The following is a 19,512-nucleotide window of genomic DNA, read 5'->3' as shown; positions in this document are numbered from 1 at the left end:
GAACCATTAAAGCAATCATATAGTGTGTCCAATACTCCACCCATGTTAGATTTGGGCCTACAGAAACTCTTTGAGAATACAAATAGTTCCAATCTAAGAGTACAAAAGGTAGTAAGCAGATGTTTAATCTCTGTTAGCATTAAGAAGGCGTCCCAGGAAAATTGTGTGATCCTCATCACAGGAAGGCTTATAAAAATGTTGAATTTAATATCTTTATTAACATTAATACTATTAATCTGTAATTGAATTATCTACACAGACAGCTCTTTCTATACGTCTTTATGCTTTAACAACGAGAAAGAGACCGGTGCCTTCAATACATCAGTAGACAAGTAAAGACAGAATCACCTGTTTAACATGATGTTACCCAATTAACAGTTAACTGTAAGTGGTGCTTTACTAATTAGTTAATTAAGCATCAGATCAACCGGATCAACCAGATGTGTGGTAAACATCTGCTGTGGGCTCCAGTCCTAGGTCTTGATGAGACATTTACATAAACCACATTATGTATTCGTTAACGTAAAGCAGACGTCTCCGCGTGACGACACGTCGGCCTGTAATGAGCTCCGCGGTGCATAAATGAACTCGAAGGCCCTTTTCTCCACTGAGGACATTTGAACACGTCACAGAAGGAGAATCACAGGTGGCTGCTCTGGGTTCAGGGTCCTGACTCACTGATGTCATTAGTAACACCTTTCTTACTATAAAAAGTCTAAATGACTTCTGTGGGACAAATATTAAAATGGATTAACCCCTCGTAGACTGATTCCTAGCTGAGGTGCCAGGTGGATGGAGTTGACTGTAATCAGGAACACTGCTGCAGGGCAAACATCTACTGCCTCCTATTTTTTACTTTCAATGACTTCAAAGGTTTTGTTTGGTGAAATCCAAGGACTGCGTCTTGGACAATTATGGTTCGTGTCCTCAGGGGCGTTTTTTATCGCGAGGGGACGCGACGCTTCCCAACATTGGACGCTTGGTGTGCTGTCCCTAGAAACAAGGCACTCGGCTCCTGATTGGACGAACGCTTTCCCGCCGTTGGCTGCTGCTCCCAGCTTTCAAACCGGAACCAGTCTGGAGGCTCGTTTGGAAACTTTCTTCTCTTATTTCATGTAAATAGTTCACTGAAATGTGTTTCTGAAAACATTTGAGGAGAGAAATAATCCATGTTGATGAATCTGTCTTTATTTTAGATCAACAACGTTTATTTAAAAGATCCTCGGGAGTTTGGAGAGGCGGCGAGTCGCGTCGGACGCCCGTGATTTACATAAAGTAGACGAGCCCTCAACTTTATGCAAATGAGGAGCGGCCGTCGTGACGCCTAGTCTCTCGAATCGCGACGCCAAGCTACCAGAATGCATTGCACGGCTGCTTACATAGACAATGAATAGGGGGCGTGGAAAGCACGGAGGCTGTGGACACGTACCATTATACATCACAAGACTTTTAGAAATCATTGTGAGGTTGTGATGTGTGTGAATCCCGGGGCTGAGCACGGACTCCTAGAGGGAGTTTTGTGTTATTGTGTGACTTTGGTTGGTACCAATAGATCCTTTAGGTTTTCTAGTTTCATATGATACCAGTATCTTCTCTCTTTAAAACTGAGCTGCTACAACCTAAAAATCAGGTTAAGTAGTAAATCATAAGTTGCGTTAAAGCGTTAAAGAGGTTAGTGGCGTTAAAACAAATGAAGGCGTTATTATTGCGTTAACTTTGAGGGCCCTAAACAAACAAACATTTTCAAGGACATTCAAAGCCCCTTCCTGGGAAGTCTCACTGGGACTCGTGAGATTTGTGTCTCTCTCCGTCACTCGTTGTCTCACCTGGTCGTACTCGGTCCTGCCCCCTTGTGGCGACATGGCCAGAGGGTAGGGGCTCAGCAGGCCCCTGTGTCCCCCGTAGGCCTCGCCAAACGCAGGCTCCATCCCATTCATACCCGGCTGAGGGGGAGCAAACACAGACACAGAGTGAGATCAAAATCCAAGAGGAAGACCACCCGGAAGAGGAGGAGCATCATTCAGAGGTGTTCCTACTTTACCTGAGGCATGCCCGAGGCAGGAGGGTGTCAGGTCGCGGTCACAGCGTCGGTTCAACTGAGTTCTGCTGCAGAAACACAAACCAGAAAGTTCAGATCTGAGAGACGTCAGGGAGGAAGAAGAAGAGTAGGAAGATGACGAGGACGTATTTTACCGAATGTTGAGAGTTGAGAGGGTCAAGGGGCGGAGCTCCTTTCACATGTCGCAGCCCTGCAGCTCTCAGCCTCCCAGCCTGGAGGGACACAGCAGACATCAACAGAGGCCACGATGCAAATTATACAGCAATAAAACAGTGAAAGAAAACACCTTGTTAACCCTCTGAGACCCACAATACACCTGTTCTAGTCTTCTTTAGGGGGGCCCAGGGGGTCTTTTGGGAGTCTTTAGGGGGTCAAGGGGTGTTTAGGGGGGATAGCAGGTCAACAGTAGATGTCACATAGAAGTGGTGAACATCATCTGAAAGCTGAGAACCTGAAGATTAATCTGAGATGCAGCTTTAGAACATGCTGATAGAAGTATCTGATGGTCATCCTCATGCTCTATTATGACTCATAAGTTGTTGGAGCAGTTGTTGTGTTGATACCATTTGTTCCACAGATTTGGTGCTAAATTTAACCATTTTTTTTACCACTGGAGAATTGATAAAAATGATCAATAATCCCTCTAAAATACCACATTAAGACACCAAGACCTCGAGGAACACCATAGAAGAAGACATGCTGTGATTGGGGATCAAAAACCTTTGACATTTGGAGATTTCTGCAAGAATTTGCATTTTTCGGCGATTGGATGGCGAGCACTAAAACTGCTCAGAAACCCCCTTATTGTTAATCTAGCTAGGAAAGCCATCCATCCTCTGAATGCTCTAGGTCTCTAGTTTGATCCATCCATCCTCTGAATGCTCTAGGTCTCTAGTTTGATCCATCCATCCTCTGAATGCTCTAGGTCTCTAGTCTGATCCATCCATCCTCTGAATGCTCTAGGTCTCTATTCAGATACACCATTTTAGAATAGGAGACAATAACACATTTATACTGCATGTGATGATCATAAAGTGGGCATGTCTGTAAAGGGGAGACTCGTGGGTACCCATAGAACCCATTTACATTCACTGATCTGGAGGTCAGAGGTCAAGGGACCCCTTTGAAGATGGACATGACAGTTTTTCCTGGCTAACATTTAGCCCAATTTTGGAGCGTTAATTACATGACATGGTTGGTACTGATGGATTCCTCAGGTTTTATAGTTTCATATGATATCTGTGTCTTCTCTCTAGCCCTAAAACTGAACCTCCTCGAGCCTCTGACAGACGGTAAAGTCGGTCGGGATCTCGGGTCTCAGAGGGTTAAAGCACAGAGGAGGATGTTTGAGTTAGAGCTCCAGATGTGGACAGTTATTTTGTTTTCTCTATAAGATACGGCACGAGTTGGTCCGTTGTCATTGAATTCAGTTTGTTTGAACGGCAGAGACGACAGAAGAAGATCAAATGCAGCTTTTTAAATGTGTCTTCCTGAGAACAACATGTTTTTAAACCTTTCAACAGAACAGTGAAACCGTGTTCTGTTTGTTTACTGCCATGTGTTTTTTCTTGTATTCGGTGTTTATGAAGTTAAACATTAAAGATGCTGGAGCTCTCTCTTTTGTGTCTGCTCAGCCATGCCGGCTATTGTTGCTTATTTAGTGGGCTACTTTTTTCTATTAATACTTCTATTTATGAAACATGAAAAAGCATGCTGCTTCTGCTGCTGCCAGAAATGTAGGACATCTCATTTCCTCAGAAAGACCTGCCAACAACCAGCATTTAAAATAGCAAACGCAGAAGCTTTCATGCTCCAGATAAAGGTTGAATATTAGCAGCAAGGTATTCATGTCACATTTGTAGATGAATATGTGGATAATTAGCAGCATCTCGCTGTAGTCACTTCAGCACTATGTGTTGTTACCATCACAAGATGCATCAAAGAATAACTCTGGTGTTCATTTGTTAAAAAGTACACAACCAGGGAGAGTTTAGAGAGATGAGGACGATGGAAATGAAACACTTCTCAGAGGCACAACTGGTCGAGTTTAACCTCAACGGGAGAAGTAAAAAGTCACATTGTGTCCAGTCAAAAGGATGAAAGGTGAGAGGAGAGGAGGAAGTTAACAGTCAGAAGTAGGGATGACCGATAACCGATTATTAACCATTAACCGACAAGATTAGTGCGTCTCATGCAGCGGTGCAGCAGCTGCAGTGTATGAAGACAACAGAGAACTGAGTCTCCAGTTCACCGTCCGGGAGCGTTACCTGTCTGCTAACGTAGGTGTAGCAGACAGTGTGTGTGTTGGTGGTGGTGGTGTAGGTGTAGCAGACAGTGTGTGTGTTGGTGGTGGTGGTGTAGGTGTAGCAGACAGTGTGTGTGTTGGTGGTGGTGGTGTAGGTGTAGCAGACAGTGTGTGTGTGTTGGTGGTGGTGGTGTAGGTGTAGCAGACAGTGTGTGTGTTGGTGGTGGTGGTGGTGTAGGTGTAGCAGACAGTGTGTGTGTTGGTGGTGGTGGTGTAGGTGTAGCAGACAGTGTGTGTGTGTTGGTGGTGGTGGTGTAGGTGTAGCAGACAGTGTGTGTGTTGGTGGTGGTGGTGGTGTAAGTGTAGCAGACAGTGTGTGTGTTGGTGGTGGTGGTGTAGGTGTAGCAGACAGTGTGTGTGTTGGTGGTGGTGGTGTAGTAGCTGTAGCAGACAGTGTGTGTGTTGGTGGTGGTGGTGTAGGTGTAGCAGACAGTGTGTGTGTTGTTGGTGGTGGTGGTGTAGGTGTAGCAGACAGTGTGTGTGTTGGTGGTGGTGGTGTAAGTGTAGCAGACAGTGTGTGTGTTGGTGGTGGTGGTGTAAGTGTAGCAGACAGTGTGTGTGTTGGTGGTGGTGGTGGTGTAGGTGTAGCAGACAGTGTGTGTGTGTTGGTGGTGGTGGTGTAGGTGTAGCAGACAGTGTGTGTGTTGGTGGTGGTGGTGTAGGTGTAGCAGACAGTGTGTGTGTTGGTGGTGGTGGTGTAAGTGTAGCAGACAGTGTGTGTGTTGGTGGTGGTGGTGGTGTAGGTGTAGCAGACAGTGTGTGTGTTGGTGGTGGTGGTGTAGGTGTAGCAGACAGTGTGTGTGTTGGTGGTGGTGGTGTAGGTGTAGCAGACAGTGTGTGTGTTGGTGGTGGTGGTGTAAGTGTAGCAGACAGTGTGTGTGTTGGTGGTGGTGGTGTAGGTGTAGCAGACAGTGTGTGTGTTGGTGGTGGTGGTGTAGGTGTAGCAGACAGTGTGTGTGTTGGTGGTGGTGGTGTAGGTGTAGCAGACAGTGTGTGTGTTGGTGGTGGTGGTGTAGGTGTAGCAGACAGTGTGTGTGTTGGTGGTGGTGGTGTAAGTGTAGCAGACAGTGTGTGTGTTGGTGGTGGTGGTGTAGGTGTAGCAGACAGTGTGTGTGTTGGTGGTGGTGGTGTAGCTGTAGCAGACAGTGTGTGTGTTGGTGGTGGTGGTGTAAGTGTAGCAGACAGTGTGTGTGTTGGTGGTGGTGGTGTAGCTGTAGCAGACAGTGTGTGTGTTGGTGGTGGTGGTGTAGGTGTAGCAGACAGTGTGTGTGTTGGTGGTGGTGGTGTAAGTGTAGCAGACAGTGTGTGTGTTGGTGGTGGTGGTGTAAGTGTAGCAGACAGTGTGTGTGTTGGTGGTGGTGGTGGTGTAGGTGTAGCAGACAGTTATGGAAAGTTAAAGTTAAGCCTGGTTTATGCTCGCTGTAGTGAAGCCGGCGCAAGGTGCAGGCGCCAGAAAATGACGTCATCACGGCTTGGTGTTTGGTCGTGCACCTCTGAATTTTTTTAACTACGCGCACGCTGCCCAAGCCTCCAGGAAGAGCGCCGGTCGTTGAAGCCAATTTTTACTGCAACTTCAGTGTCCGTCACGTGATGCCAGAGTTATTAAATCCAGAGTTATTCCCCTTCCTCCGTTCACGTGAATGAGACTCGGACCGCGGCTGGAGCGAGGGCCGGGAGGCGGAGTTAGCGAGCCGTGACGACAGCGTGACGGCTGTGACCTACTGCACCTGCTCCGTGGGCCCGATGGATGCGGAAGATCGCCGGAAGATCCGGGTACTTTTCCACTCGGAAGTCGAGCCATTTTGTCTTTAGAGACACTTTGGGCCCCGCCTCCAACGCTGGATCCAGGTCTCTTCATACATCCATGGTCTGGCCCCGTATGTGCCGTTCTGATGTATACTGCAGCCAGCCACCAGGGGGCGATGGAGATTTGGCTTCACTGCTACACAGTACAGTCTGTGGTTCATGGTAATGAAGGAACATGTTGCATCAGTGAGGCTCATTGATGTGGTTTAAAGGAGCTCTGTGGCACAGAGGAATAACAGATATCACACTTCTGAGACGTGTTGGATGAATTCATTGTTTGGTTTTCATTTCTTGACAAAGAGAAGCACACAGAATACGACCGGCCGTATCCTTTGACCTAGTAACTCGTCCTCTAAAGAGCTGCTTCTTCGACTCCACCCAGTACGGTTAAACTCCACCAATGAGATGTGGCTCTGCCTGCGGAGACGCTCTGCATCCGTTAGTGTTTGTGTAACCAAAACTCCCAATTCTCCTCTAGAGAGGAGGCCACAGTGCAAACTCCTGATCAGACCGACATGATGAAACACCAAGCAACACTAACACACACACACACACACACACACACACACAGAGGCAGAACAATGCAGTGCTACTGTTCAGTTACCTGTAGAAACCCTGGAGAAAGCCGCTCACACACACTGATCCGGGTTCAGCGCTCGGAGAAACAATGCCATAAAGCGCTCTGTGTCGATTTGACCTCAGGCACACAAGAATGAGGAAATGAGGATCGGCTGGGCGGTTATGACACTGCCTTGGCATGCCACATGGAAAACTGGTATGTGGCACAGAGAGCAAGCCAGCTACCAACATGCTGCGTACACAAACACTCCGTCAGACACGTACTGTGTTCTTAAAGTAGATAACAGACGAGTGGAGCTCAACGTAATAATCCCAGCGAGCTAACGCAGTCACATCTTTATCGTAACGTTTCAGCAGTAGAGCTGAGAGGAGAGGAAACACTGAGTTTAAACCTTTGATTGAATCAACAGCACAACTTGTACTACTCATAATATTATGGCCAAAATGATAGTCAGGATTATTTTGATCAATATTGATATCACGATTATTTATCACAATCTTTCATTGATTTGAACATTTTTATTGCTGCACTTCCACATTTAAATAAACAGAACACTGCTTTCACTTCCGTGCTGCGTTCCTGCTAATGTACAAATTAGGGCTGAACGACGTTGGAAAAAAATGACATTGCAAAATAGTTTTTTCTGCTATAAACTGTATATATACACTCACCGGCCACTTTATTAGGCACACCTGTTCAATTGCTTGTTAACACAAATAGCTAATCAGCCAATCACATGGCAGCAGCTCAATGCATTACGTCATCTAGACGTGGTGAAGACGACTTGCTGAAGTTCAAACCGAGCATCAGAATGGGGAAGAAAGGGGATTCAAGTGACTTTGAACGTGGCATGGTTGTTGGTGCCAGACGGGCTGGTCTGAGTATTAAACTGCTGATCTACTGGGATTTACACCACAACCATCTCTAGGGTTTACAGAGAATGGTCCCAACAAGAGAACATATCCAGTGAGCGGGGGTTGTGTGGACGGAAATGCCTTGTTGATGTCAGAGGTCAGAGGAGAATGGGCAGAGTGGTTGGAGATGATAGAAAGGCAACAGGAACTCAAATAACCACTCGTTACAACCAAGGTATGCAGAATACCATCTCTGAACGCACAACACGTCCAACCTGGAAGCAGATGAAGACCACCCGGTACTAGCAAGGTGTACCTAATAAAGTGAAGACCACCCGGTACTAGCATGGTGTACCTAATAAAGTGAAGACCACCCGGTACTAGCAACGTGTACCTAATAAAGTGGCTCAATTTAATCATAAACACATTGGTTGTATAGATAATATCTATACTCAAAAGTGAAGCCAGAACATCTGGATCACCATGCTGGCTGTTAGTTTAGGAAGCGATATGCAGCTGCACTTTCTATGAGCAGAACGAACAGTTTTAACATCAATATCTCAGGAGATCATGTTCATTTAGTTCTGGTGTGACGGCCTGGTCAGGAGGATTCTCTCCGTCTTGGCCTGCCTGATTGTTCCCTGATTGGCTGTTCCCTCCCCTCTCATTAGGAGATTGGCCTCACCTGCCGGGAGCAGATAGAAGCAGGGTAGTTTCAAGATGACCTCATCGTGATCGCGATTAATATTCGATTAATTGTGCAGCTCTAACTCATACTATATTATATTATAGCATATGCTTTATTGCTGTACTTATTAGGGCCCGAGCACCGACAACGTCGGGCCGGCGAAGGCCCTATTGAAACTGTAGTGTTTTTTTCTGAATTAATCGCCTTTTTGACGACCTTAACATGCTCAAAAAGTTGTTAAACTTGGAATGCTTATCAGACGCGGTGAAAAAATTTGATATTTTAAGGGTCTCGGGCTTGGGTGTTGCAAAATGGCTCGCTAGCGCCCCCTAGAAAATTGAAAAATTTGAGCCCCTCGCTCCGGTTTCACCTACAAACATGAAATTTGGCAGACAGACGTAACATGTGGAGACGCACAAAAAAGCCTCTTGGAGGTATGCCCAAAACTCAACAGGAAGTCAGCCATCTTTAATTTAATATGCAATTTTTTAGCGTTTAGCATTTTTAGCGTTTTATAGGCCGTGTACTTTAACAAACTCCTCTTACAGATTTAATAAGATCGACTTGAAATTTGGTCAGGACCATCTTAAGACCTTCAGGATGGAAAGTTATCAAAATGGTGAGTTTTCACTGAACGACCTGACCGTGGCGTTATATACTTTGTATGTAGCAGGCAGTTTCAAGTGGCCATTTGAGGAACTGCAGTTTTGTGCCACTGGCTTCATTTTGCTGGTTGTGGGAACTATGTGCATCTTTATTCTATTATTTACTACTAATTATGTATTTACTCTTCTCTATCTGAACTTATTTCTGTCTTTGCGCTGCAACACCTGACCTCTCCCTCTGTGGATCGATAAATGCTCCTCTTATCATATCAGCTCTCATTCTGTCAGAGAAGGAGACACATTTGTCCAAATATTGTATGGCCTTTACTGCAAACCAGAAGGTAACATCCACGTGTTCATGTCAGTAACGTAGCCTCCTCTGAACTCCTTTATCTCCTCCGCTCCCCTCATTCTCTACAGGGTAAATTTACACAGTGAAAGCGATGCTTGTTTATATGTGTCGGGCTGATATAGGAGCCGGGCGTGCCTTTCGTGCAAAAACAATCCTGCAATCATTTATTGTGTGTTGGTTCAACATAGGCTTGGTCCAAAGGTCTCGGTGCTCATAAACACACAGGCAGAGTTCACTGGAAGGCAACGGGGAAACAAAAAGGAAATTGCTTCATCTCAAACCGCTGTGGGTCAATAACCGACAGTAAGCGCCGGCTTTACGTTCAGACGGCGATCCATTTAGCTCTTTGTAAACAAGACTCTGCAAGCAGAGAGGATGCCAACACAACTGTGGCTTATGTAACGACTATGCCGAATACATACTGACTAAACAAGCTCTCATTCACAGTGTGCTGCCGTTATGGCACAATTCACTTTGACTTGTAGACACAGATCCACATCTAAATGCGTTCTCATCCTGACAACACACATATATACTAACAACTGACCCTATTAATAATAACGCAATGGAGCAATTATCCTGAACACTGTGTGGGCACAACAAATACTAAATAAAAATGACCCCATCTCCTTGCACCAGCTTGTTACGTAACACAGGACAGCGTATTCAAATGAAGGTGTATCATGCCATAAAACCAAAACATGGCTGTATTCCAGGGCTGCGACTAAAGATTATTGTATCACTGATGAATCTCACCTTTATTTTCTCAATCCATTACATCTTTGTTTTATAAAAAATGTCGTCACGCGTTCCTAAAGTCGAAGGTGACGGCTTCGAGTTGCTTGTTTTGTCCACCAACAGTCTAAAATCCAAATCTATTCAGTTTACTATCACATAAGATAAAGAAAAGCAGCGACTCCTCGTAACTGATGAGCTGGATCAAGCAACTGTTAATTAATTAATCAGCTATCACAAGTAGTTAGATTCATTTTCTGTCAATCAACTAGTTGATTAATCAACTAATCGTCGTAATGTAGGGCTGCAAATATTTTTTTTAATTATTATTTTTTATAGATATCACAATAATATCGTTATCGTGACCTCTTTTGGCCTCCATAGTCCTGTTGGGAGAGTCTGATATTGTGACCGCCCTAAAAGACTGTAAAGTATAGTATACGTAAGAGTAATATTATCAGGGCTGCAACTAACCATTACTTTCTTTATCAATTAATCTGTCGATTATTTTCTTGATTAATCGATAAGTTTATAAAATGTCCGAAAAGGGTAAAACATTAAAAAGCAATTTCCTAAAGTCGCAGGTGTCCAACCAACATTCTGAAATCCAAATATTAAGAGTTGTTACGATACCGATACCGGTTACAGAAATGCGTCAGATACTGCAAAAATTCGGTATCGGCGAGTCCGCCAGGCTACGCACCGATCCCATACCATAATCTATTAACCCAGAAAAAAAATCTACTTGTTAAACCGGGAATCAAATCTTCTACTTCTTCGCAGCTCCAAACCAGCAGCCTTCACTGTGCTGTCGCTCTGGAGGTGTCACGACTAACACCGGCTGCTACTGTTTTAGAGCAGAGAAGAAGAACTGATTGCAGGTAGTTTGTCACGTGATGATAACAAACAACAACAGTCTGATGCTGGTGGAGAGGGGAACGGTAGTCAGAGCCAGGAACATGTCGTAAATAGCTGTTAAATAATAATAATAATAATAATAATAATAATAATAGTAATAATAATAATAATAATAATAGTAATAATAATAATAATAATAATAATAATAGTAATAATAATAATAATAATAATAATAATAATAATAATAATAGTAATAATGATAATAACTTTTTTTATCACGCTGGTATCGGATCGGTACTCGGTATCAGCAAGTTCAGGTATCAGAATCGGTATCGGGAAGGAAAAAATGGTATCAGAACATCTCTAATAAAGATAAGATAAGATAAAGATAAAGAAAAGCATCAAATCATCACAACTGAGAAGCTGGAAAAAGCAACTGTTAAACAATTAATCGACTATCAAAAATATTTAGATTCATTTTCTGTCAATCAACTAATTGATTAATCAACTATTGATTATTTTTAATGTTGAATATTTTTTAGATAAGATGTTTGGATTGTTTTTTTTATTTTCTAGAGATATCACAATAATATCGTTATCGTGAACTCGTTTGGCCTCCATAGAATCTGATATTGGGACGGCCCTAAAAGACTGTAAAGTACAGTATACGTAAGAGTAATATGATCAGGGCTGCAACTAACTATTGGTCTCATAAAGCCCACGATGACGTCCTCAAATGTCTCAAAGATATTCAGTTTAGTGTCACAGAGGAGGAAAGAAAACAGAATATATTCACATTTAAGACAATCAGAGAATTTAGACTTTCTTAAGAAATTTCTAAATATTTGTTGATTAATTTAATAATTGATAACTAATTGATTAATCGCTGCAGCTCTCTATTATACTTCAACAGAGTAATACAAAATGTTTGTGGTAAAAATGAGACTTATTATGGTATTTTTTTGTCATATAAGGGGTATAAGTCACTTATTATACTTTATCTGTCATACTCTGATAGTTCTAATAACATGTTAGTACTTTAAGGTGTTTCTGTCCCATAATGGCTTCACCACTTCATGCAAACTTGTTTTCATATAGTAACTTTCAAAATAAAAGCACCAACTATCTGGAAGAAGCTCCCAGAAACCTGCAGGACCTCCAACTCTGAGTTCTTTATGATCAAAGCTTCAATCTGTCCTGTTTGCTGCCTTTTATTAAACCAGATAATGATCTTATATACTTCACTAGAGCTTTTACTCTTGTGTGTTAAATTCTATTTTAGCTTTTATTTTCTAATCTTTAATGTTTTTATAACTGTTTTAATTATGTCTTAATGTTCTTTTGCACTTTGTCACAATGTTCTTGAATGGTTATGTAAAGCACTTTGAATCTCCCTGTTGCTGAAATGTGCTACATAAATAAAGCTGCCTTGCCAAGCTGCCTATCATAACGTCCTAGTTATAACGCACTATTCCTCTCATCCCAACACAAGAGAGAGAGAGAGAGAGGACGCAGAGTCATGCTGACTGTGGACCAGGAGGCTAATTTAGAGCATGAGCAGTCTGACCAGACAATGAACCTCTAACAGCTGGAGGCCTCTTCAGAAAACACCCAGCAGCTCCAGTCTGACGGAGGGGACGGACCGGGGACGGACCGGGGACGGACGGATGGATGGATGGATGGATGGATGGAGGTTACGCACGGAGAGACGAGGAGAAAAAGTAAATGTGAGGAGTCCATGAAGGGGATGAGGTGATGGCGGAGAGTGAGCCCCGAAAACAGGGAGGATGAGCCGGGGGAGCAGGGGAGGAGAGGCGGTCTGGTGTCGGTCTGGTGGATGTCTGGTGGATGTCTGGTGGATGTCTGGTGGATGTCTGGTCTGGTGTTGGGTGGTGGATGTCTGGTGGATGTCTGGTGGATGTCTGGTCTGGTGTTGGGTGGTGGATGTCTGGTGTCAGTCTGGTGTATGGGAGGCCAATTTTTCAAATTAAAGCTCCAAAAATTCTGTGCTAAAGACAAAGCTCCGTCTCCTTCTGCTCTGATTAAACACAATAAACTTCAATCACAGCAAAGACTAAAAAAGAAGAATCACCCGACCAACCTGGATGCCCCCTGTCTCCTCCTCTTCTCCTCTCCTCTCCTCTCCTCCTCTCCTTCGCTCCTCTCCTCCTCGCTCCTCTCCTCTCTTCTCCTCCTCTCTCCTCTCTTCTCCTCCTCTCTCTCCTCTCCTCTCCTCTCCTCTCCTCTCCTCTCCTATCTCCTCCTCTCCTATCTCCTATCTCCTCCTCTCATCCTCTCATCTCCTCTCTCATGCTATCTCCTCCTCTCCTCTCCTCTCCTATCTCCTCTTCTCATCTCCTCTCCTCCTCTTTCCTGTCCTCTCTCCTCCTCTCTCCTCTCCTCTCCTCTCCTCTCCTCTCCTCTCCTCTCTCCTCCTCTCCTCTCCTCTCCTCCTCTTCTCTCCTCTCCTATCTCCTATCTCCTCCTCTCATCTCCTCTCTCATGCTATCTCCTCCTCTCCTCTCCTATCTCCTCTTCTCATCTCCTCTCCTCTCCTCCTCTTTCCTGTCCTCTCTCCTCCTCTCCTCTCTCCTCCTCTCCTCTCCTCTCCTCTCCTATCTCCTCTTCTCCTCTCCTCTCCTCTCTCCTCTCCTCTCCTCTCCTCTCTTCTCCTCTCCTCTCTCCTCCTCTCCTCTCCTCTCCTCTCCTCTCTCCTCTCCTCTCCTCTCCTCTCCTCCTCTTTCCTGTCCTCTCTCCTCCTCTCCTCTCTTCTCCTCTCTTCTCCTCTCCTCTCCTATCTCCTCTTCTCCTCTCCTCTCCTCTCTCCTCTCCTCTCCTCTCTTCTCCTCTCCTCTCTCCTCCTCTCCTCTCCTCTCCTATCTCCTCTTCTCATCTCCTCTCCTCTCCTCCTCTTTCCTGTCCTCTCCTCTCCTCTCCTCTCCTCTCTCCTCTTCTCCTCTCCTCTCCTCCTCCTCTCCTCTCCTGTTTTCCTCCTCTCCTCTCCTCTCCTATCTCCTCTTCTCATCTCCTCCTCTTTCCTGTCCTCTCTCCTCCTCTCTCCTCTCCTCTCCTCTCCTCTCCTCTCCTCTCTTCTACTCTCCTCTCCTCTCTCCTCCTCTCTTCTCCTCTCCTCTCCTCTCCTCTCTCCTCCTCTCATCTCCTCCTCTCCTCCTCTCCTCTCCGTGTCCTTGGAGCTCCGGTCTGCCGCCCCTTCTCCCGGTCCATCCGGTGCGCGTCCTGCTCTCTAGAATAAACCCCACCGATGAACCGAGCAGAGCAGCAGACCTGCCGGTGCATGACGGTGCTGAGTGTCCGCACAAACAGCTGGATAGAACAGCAGCAGCAGCCGGAGAGAGGAGAGGAAGAGGAGGAGAAGGTGGCATGGTGGCAGCAGCCAGCAGTGTGTCCCGCATGGCACCGCACCGCACCGCACGGCACGGTGAGCCGAGGAGCTGCTCTCACACATCCACAACCACAAACCTCCTTCTTTCTATCTATTTGGAAACATCCACAACCCATGCATTTCTATTTGTTTGAAATAAAGCATTAGATTCCTACCGAAAGCAGCGACGCGTCGCGGAGTCTCCAGCCGAGACAACCGGATCCTCTCAGCGCAGCACAACAATCAAAATGGGGCGCAGCTGGCAGTGCCACCGGATGTCCGATATTAATTGTTAATATGTGTCTGAGCCTGCGGAGCTCCAGCAGCTCAGCAGCTCCAAAGTCTGCTGTTGAGTCCACACATCTCACACTTTTAGTTCAATATGAAAGTTGACACGAGGAAATAAATCACAGGACAAGTTCTGGCTGCAGTTTGTCCTCCTGCAGGTGCTGCTGCCTGTTACAGGCCGTGCACGGACACTGGTCCTCCGCGGAACATGGACCTTTAATGCACCTTTTAATGTACTTTATTGCACCTTTTAATGCACCTTTTAATGTACCTTTAATGCACCTTTTAATGTACCTTATTGCACCTTTTAATGTACCTTTTAATGTACCTTATTGCACCTTTTAATGTACCTTTAATGCACCTTTTAATGCACCTTATAATGTACCTTTAATGCACCTTTAATGTACCTTTATTGCACCTTTTAATGTACCTTTAATGCACCTTTAATGTACCTTTATTGCACCTTTTAATGCACCTTATAATGTACCTTTAATGCGCCTTATAATGTACCTTTATTGCACCTTTTAATGTACCTTTAATGTACCTTTATTGCACCTTTTAATGCACCTTTTAATGTACCTTATTGCACCTTTTAATGCACCTTATAATGTACCTTTAATGCACCTTTAATGTACCTTTAATGCACCTTTAATGTACCTTTATTGCACCTTTTAATGTACCTTATTGCACCTTTTAATGCACCTTATAATGTACCTTTAATGCACCTTTAATGTACCTTTATTGCACCTTTAATGCACCTTTAATGTACCTTTATTGCACCTTTTAATGCACCTTATAATGTACCTTTAATGCACCTTTAATGTACCTTTTAATGTACCTTTAAATGTACCTTTATTGCACCTTTTAATGTACCTTTAATGCACCTTTAATGCACCTTATAATGTACCTTTAATGCACCTTTTAATGTACCTTTAATGCACTTTTAAATGTGCATTTAATGCGCCTTTAATGTACCTCTAATGCACCTTTTAATGCACCTTATAATGTACTTTTAATGCACCTTTAATGCAACGTTTAATGTACCTTTAATGTACCTTTTAATGCACCTTTTATGTACCTCTAATGTACCTTTAATGCACCTTATAATGTACCTTATAATGTACCTTTAATGCACCTCTAATGTACCTTTAATGCGCCTTTAATGCACCTTTACTGCACTTTTTAATGTACCTTTAATGCAGCTTTACTGCACCTTTTAATGCACCTTTTAATGTACCTTTAATGCACCTTATAATGTACCTTATAATGTACCTTTAATGCACCTCTAATGTACCTTTAATGCGCCTTTAATGCACCTTTAATGCAACGTTTAATGTACCTTATAATGTACCTTTAATGCACCTCTAATGTACCTTTTAATGCACCTTTAATGCACCTTATAATGTACCTTATAATGTACCTTTACTGCACCTCTAATGTACCTTTAATGCGCCTTTAATGCACCTTTAATGCAACGTTTAATGTACCTTTAATGTACCTTTAATGCACCTTTTAATGCACCTTTTATGTACCTCTAATGCACCTCTAATGTACCTTTAATGCGCCTTTAATGCACCTCTAATGTACCTTTAATGCACCTCTAATGTACCTTTAATGCACCTTTAATGCACCTTTTATGTACCTCTAATGCACCTTTTAATGCACCTTTTATGTACCTCTAATGCACCTCTAATGCACCTTTAATGCACCTTTAATGCACCTTATAATGTACCTTATAATGTACCTTTAATGCACCTCTAATGTACCTTTAATGCACCTTTACTGCACCTTTTAATGTACCTTTAATGTACCTTTAATGCAGCTTTACTGCACCTTTTAATGTACCTTTAATGCACCTTTAATGCACCTTTAATGCACCTTACCTTACACGCACTAGCACGGCAAGGCACGGCACATGCACTGATTTAAATATATCACAGGATTGACTGGAACAGGATCATGCAACAATATCTGATAATTAGATTTAAAAACTGACACATTCAGACCAGATTTATACATGTTTTGCATATCTTTGCACAAATCTATGGAGGTAAAAATATTGCACCTAGTGTGTGTTTTTCCACTACAGTTTTCTGGTAATAAAGGTTAATGCACCTTTAATGCACCTTTTAATGATAATAAAAATGATAAATAATCTTTATTACCAGAAAACTGTAGTGAAAAACACACACACTGGGTGCAATGTTTTTTTACCTCCATAGATTTTGCGCAAAGATATGCAAAACATGTATAAATCTGGTTTGCATGTGTCAGTTTTTAAATCTAATTATCAGATATTGTTGCATGATGCTGTTCCAGTCAATCCTGTATAGTGGTAGAAATAATAATTATTTTTGTATTCTTATTTTATTCTAACGTTTGTATCTATTCTTTTGTTATTATACTGTCTAACTTGCACCAACAAAACCAAAGCAGATTCCAGTGTAAACCTCTCACACCTGGAAATAAACACCATTCTGATCCTGTGATATATTATAATCAGTGCATGTGCCGTGCATGTGCCGTGCCGTGCATGTGCCGTGCAGTGCATGTGCCGTGCGTGTGAATCCGTGTTGAAAGTGGCCATTTTTATCCCAGTAGCTCGTTAAAAGAGAACAGATCTGTTGTTTCTGTCCACATGGAGACAGAGAAGAAGGAGAAGAAGTTGTCAGTAGTAGTGTTGTGCGTCTGTGCGCGGCAGCAGAACCCGCAGAGACACAGAGAGACAGAGACAGAGAGACTTTAGAGACATGAGGCTCTACCTGCTGCTGCTGCTCGGTGTCCTCGGATGTCCCCTCGCCTCCTCGCAGTGAAGCTCCTCCGGACCACCGGGGCAAAATGTCGGCCTCGGCCTCGGTGCTCCAGATGAGGCTCTCTCTCTCTGTGTTTACGCACCAGCAGCATCCATCCACACCACGCACACACCGCACCGCACCGCACCGCAGCACGCACCGGAGAGGAGAGGAGAGGAGGCGGAATCTCCCGGTTCACCGACACATCACCGACTCATGCAGGAAGTTAGTCCGCAGAGAGGACAGAGAGACAGAGAGCTGCCTCTATGGCGGAGAACCGGACTCAGTAACACCTCCTCCTCCTCCTCCTGCAGGAGATGAGAGGCTGAGCTGCTCCTCCTCTCTTCTCTCTGCTCCTCCAGCTGATTCTTTTATTAATAAAGTTTAAGAGTCTTCAGCAGCTCCGTGTTGGACACTTTCCTGCTTTACAACACTTGTTTTGGGGACAGAGAGGATGAAGAGATGATGATGATGATGATGATGATGGAGCAGCAGCAGCAGCAGCAGGACGGGGCTTTGTGTGCTCTTTGTTGTTGTTGTTGTTGTGTTTGTTGTTGTTGTTGTTTCCGGAGCAGAGAGAGAGAGAGAGAGAGAGACTGACCTGGTGAGGAGGTGAGCAGTGTGTCAGAGCTGTAGATCTAGTAGATGTAGATCTAGTAGATGTAGATCAGTTGTAGTTTGTAGTTTGTGTGTTTCTGCTCGGAGGACTCGAGGACTTGGAGGGCACTTGAGTTCACGAATAATCCCGCAGACGAGGCCGTCAATCTCGAGAGATTAGCGGGCGAGACTTCCGGCCTGGGAGTTTCACAATAAAAGTCGAGGTGAAAAAAATATATATATTATTATTATACTATTATAGAAGATTTTTTTTTTTTTTTTTTAATGTTTGTTTGACATGATTATTTTTGTAGTTGGAAATCATTATAACTAATTTATTCTGGCTGATCTCTGTTAAAGGGACTGTTAGTTAGAATCATAAATGTCTTGTTAACAGCTTCACCTGTGTCCGTTAAGTCAACTAAAGTCAGCGTCCTGTTGCTGGCGCTTGTGCTCGCTCTACATAGACATGAAGGAGCATCACTCAACACAGTGAGGAGACACACGTCAGCTAAAAGCACAATATCACTCTATATTTCAGCTGCTTGGCAGTAATGTTAGCTGACCAGACCAAGGTCTCTCCATGAATCAATGCTGATCCTAGTGTTGGCTTTTCCCGCCTCAGCCTCCCGACCGCGGCCGGAGGGAACGGGGGAGACGATAACGTTTCTCTCTGCGGAGCCCCGTCACTTCACAAGACACGGGAAACCTCTGTTGGTCTGGAGGAGCTGCAGCAGTTATTTCTGCACAAACGTCCACTGAACATTCACTAGATATTCTCACAGCTAAACTAACTCTTCTGCAGTGTGGAGTGAGCAGCATGCACGTGAGAGGTGGAGAGAGAGAGAGAGAGAGAGAGAGAAGGAGCACGGTGTGTGAGTGAAGGCAGGCAGAGGAGCAGAGGAGCAGAGGAGCAGAGGAGCAGAGACTCCGGTCCTGGAGACCAAAGCTACGGTCTCCCCCGCGTCCTCCGACCGCGGCCAACACTGTTTAACAGCTTCACTAGATACAACCAAGAGGTTTTGGTGCTTCACTGGAGTTTGTGTTGGAGTCTGAGTCTGAACAGCGGAGACACACGAGAGACCATGAGACACACGAGAGACCATGAGACACACGAGAGACCAGGAGACACACGAGAGACCAGGAGACACCGACCAGCAAGGATTTATACCTGGAACAAGTTACAAACAGACCCTTTAAAGCTGCAGCGCGAGAATTGGAGCAAATAACCGATGCTTTCAGAGTTATAAACGAGTATGTGCACTAAATATGTGTGTTTATTATTTATATAAATTGTATTCAACATTATTATTATTGTTATTATTATTATTATTATTATTATTATTTAATATGTTTTTTTTAATTTTCAAATATTTTTTCTTTATTATTTCAATCATTACTTTGAATGTATCTAATATTTTTATATTTTCACTTACTCATTGTTATGATTGTTTTTATTATTATTATTATTATTATTATTATTTAGTTAAAGTATATTTGATACAAGGATAGGTTCATTATCAATATTATATCATTACCACATCTTTTTCTATAATTATTAATTATTTTATTTTAATTTATTTTTCTGGTTTTAATATTTATTTTAATAAA

The 19,512-nt window shown here is 43.7% G+C and overlaps 1 protein-coding gene across 10 annotated transcripts in view; it reads right to left on the bottom strand.

Moving 5' to 3' along the window:
• LOC141765215 (uncharacterized) overlaps nt 1-18,056 on the bottom strand; it is a 35,591-nt gene extending 17,535 nt beyond the window's left edge. Inside the window, exons 1-5 of one of the 10 annotated variants that reach the window (XM_074631282.1) lie at nt 15,260-16,173; nt 14,401-15,192; nt 2,194-2,271; nt 2,042-2,106; nt 1,827-1,943 (exon numbers count right to left, since the gene is read on the bottom strand). In XM_074631282.1, the coding sequence (XP_074487383.1) occupies nt 1,827-1,943; nt 2,042-2,050 (126 nt within the window). In that variant the 5' untranslated portion in view covers nt 2,051-2,106; nt 2,194-2,271; nt 14,401-15,192; nt 15,260-16,173. Of the gene's footprint in view, nt 1-1,826; nt 1,944-2,041; nt 2,107-2,193; nt 2,272-6,774; nt 7,967-14,400; nt 16,690-17,274 lie in introns of those variants that run through there. The other 9 variants (XM_074631281.1, XM_074631280.1, XM_074631286.1 and 6 more) reach the window with 9 other exon arrangements.
• Between the last annotated feature and the right edge of the window lie 1,456 nt (nt 18,057-19,512).

This window comes from Sebastes fasciatus, chromosome 3 (genome assembly GCF_043250625.1).
Source record: "Sebastes fasciatus isolate fSebFas1 chromosome 3, fSebFas1.pri, whole genome shotgun sequence".
NCBI lineage: Eukaryota > Metazoa > Chordata > Actinopteri > Perciformes > Sebastidae > Sebastes > Sebastes fasciatus.
This window is presented reverse-complemented; position numbering and strand designations above follow the sequence as displayed.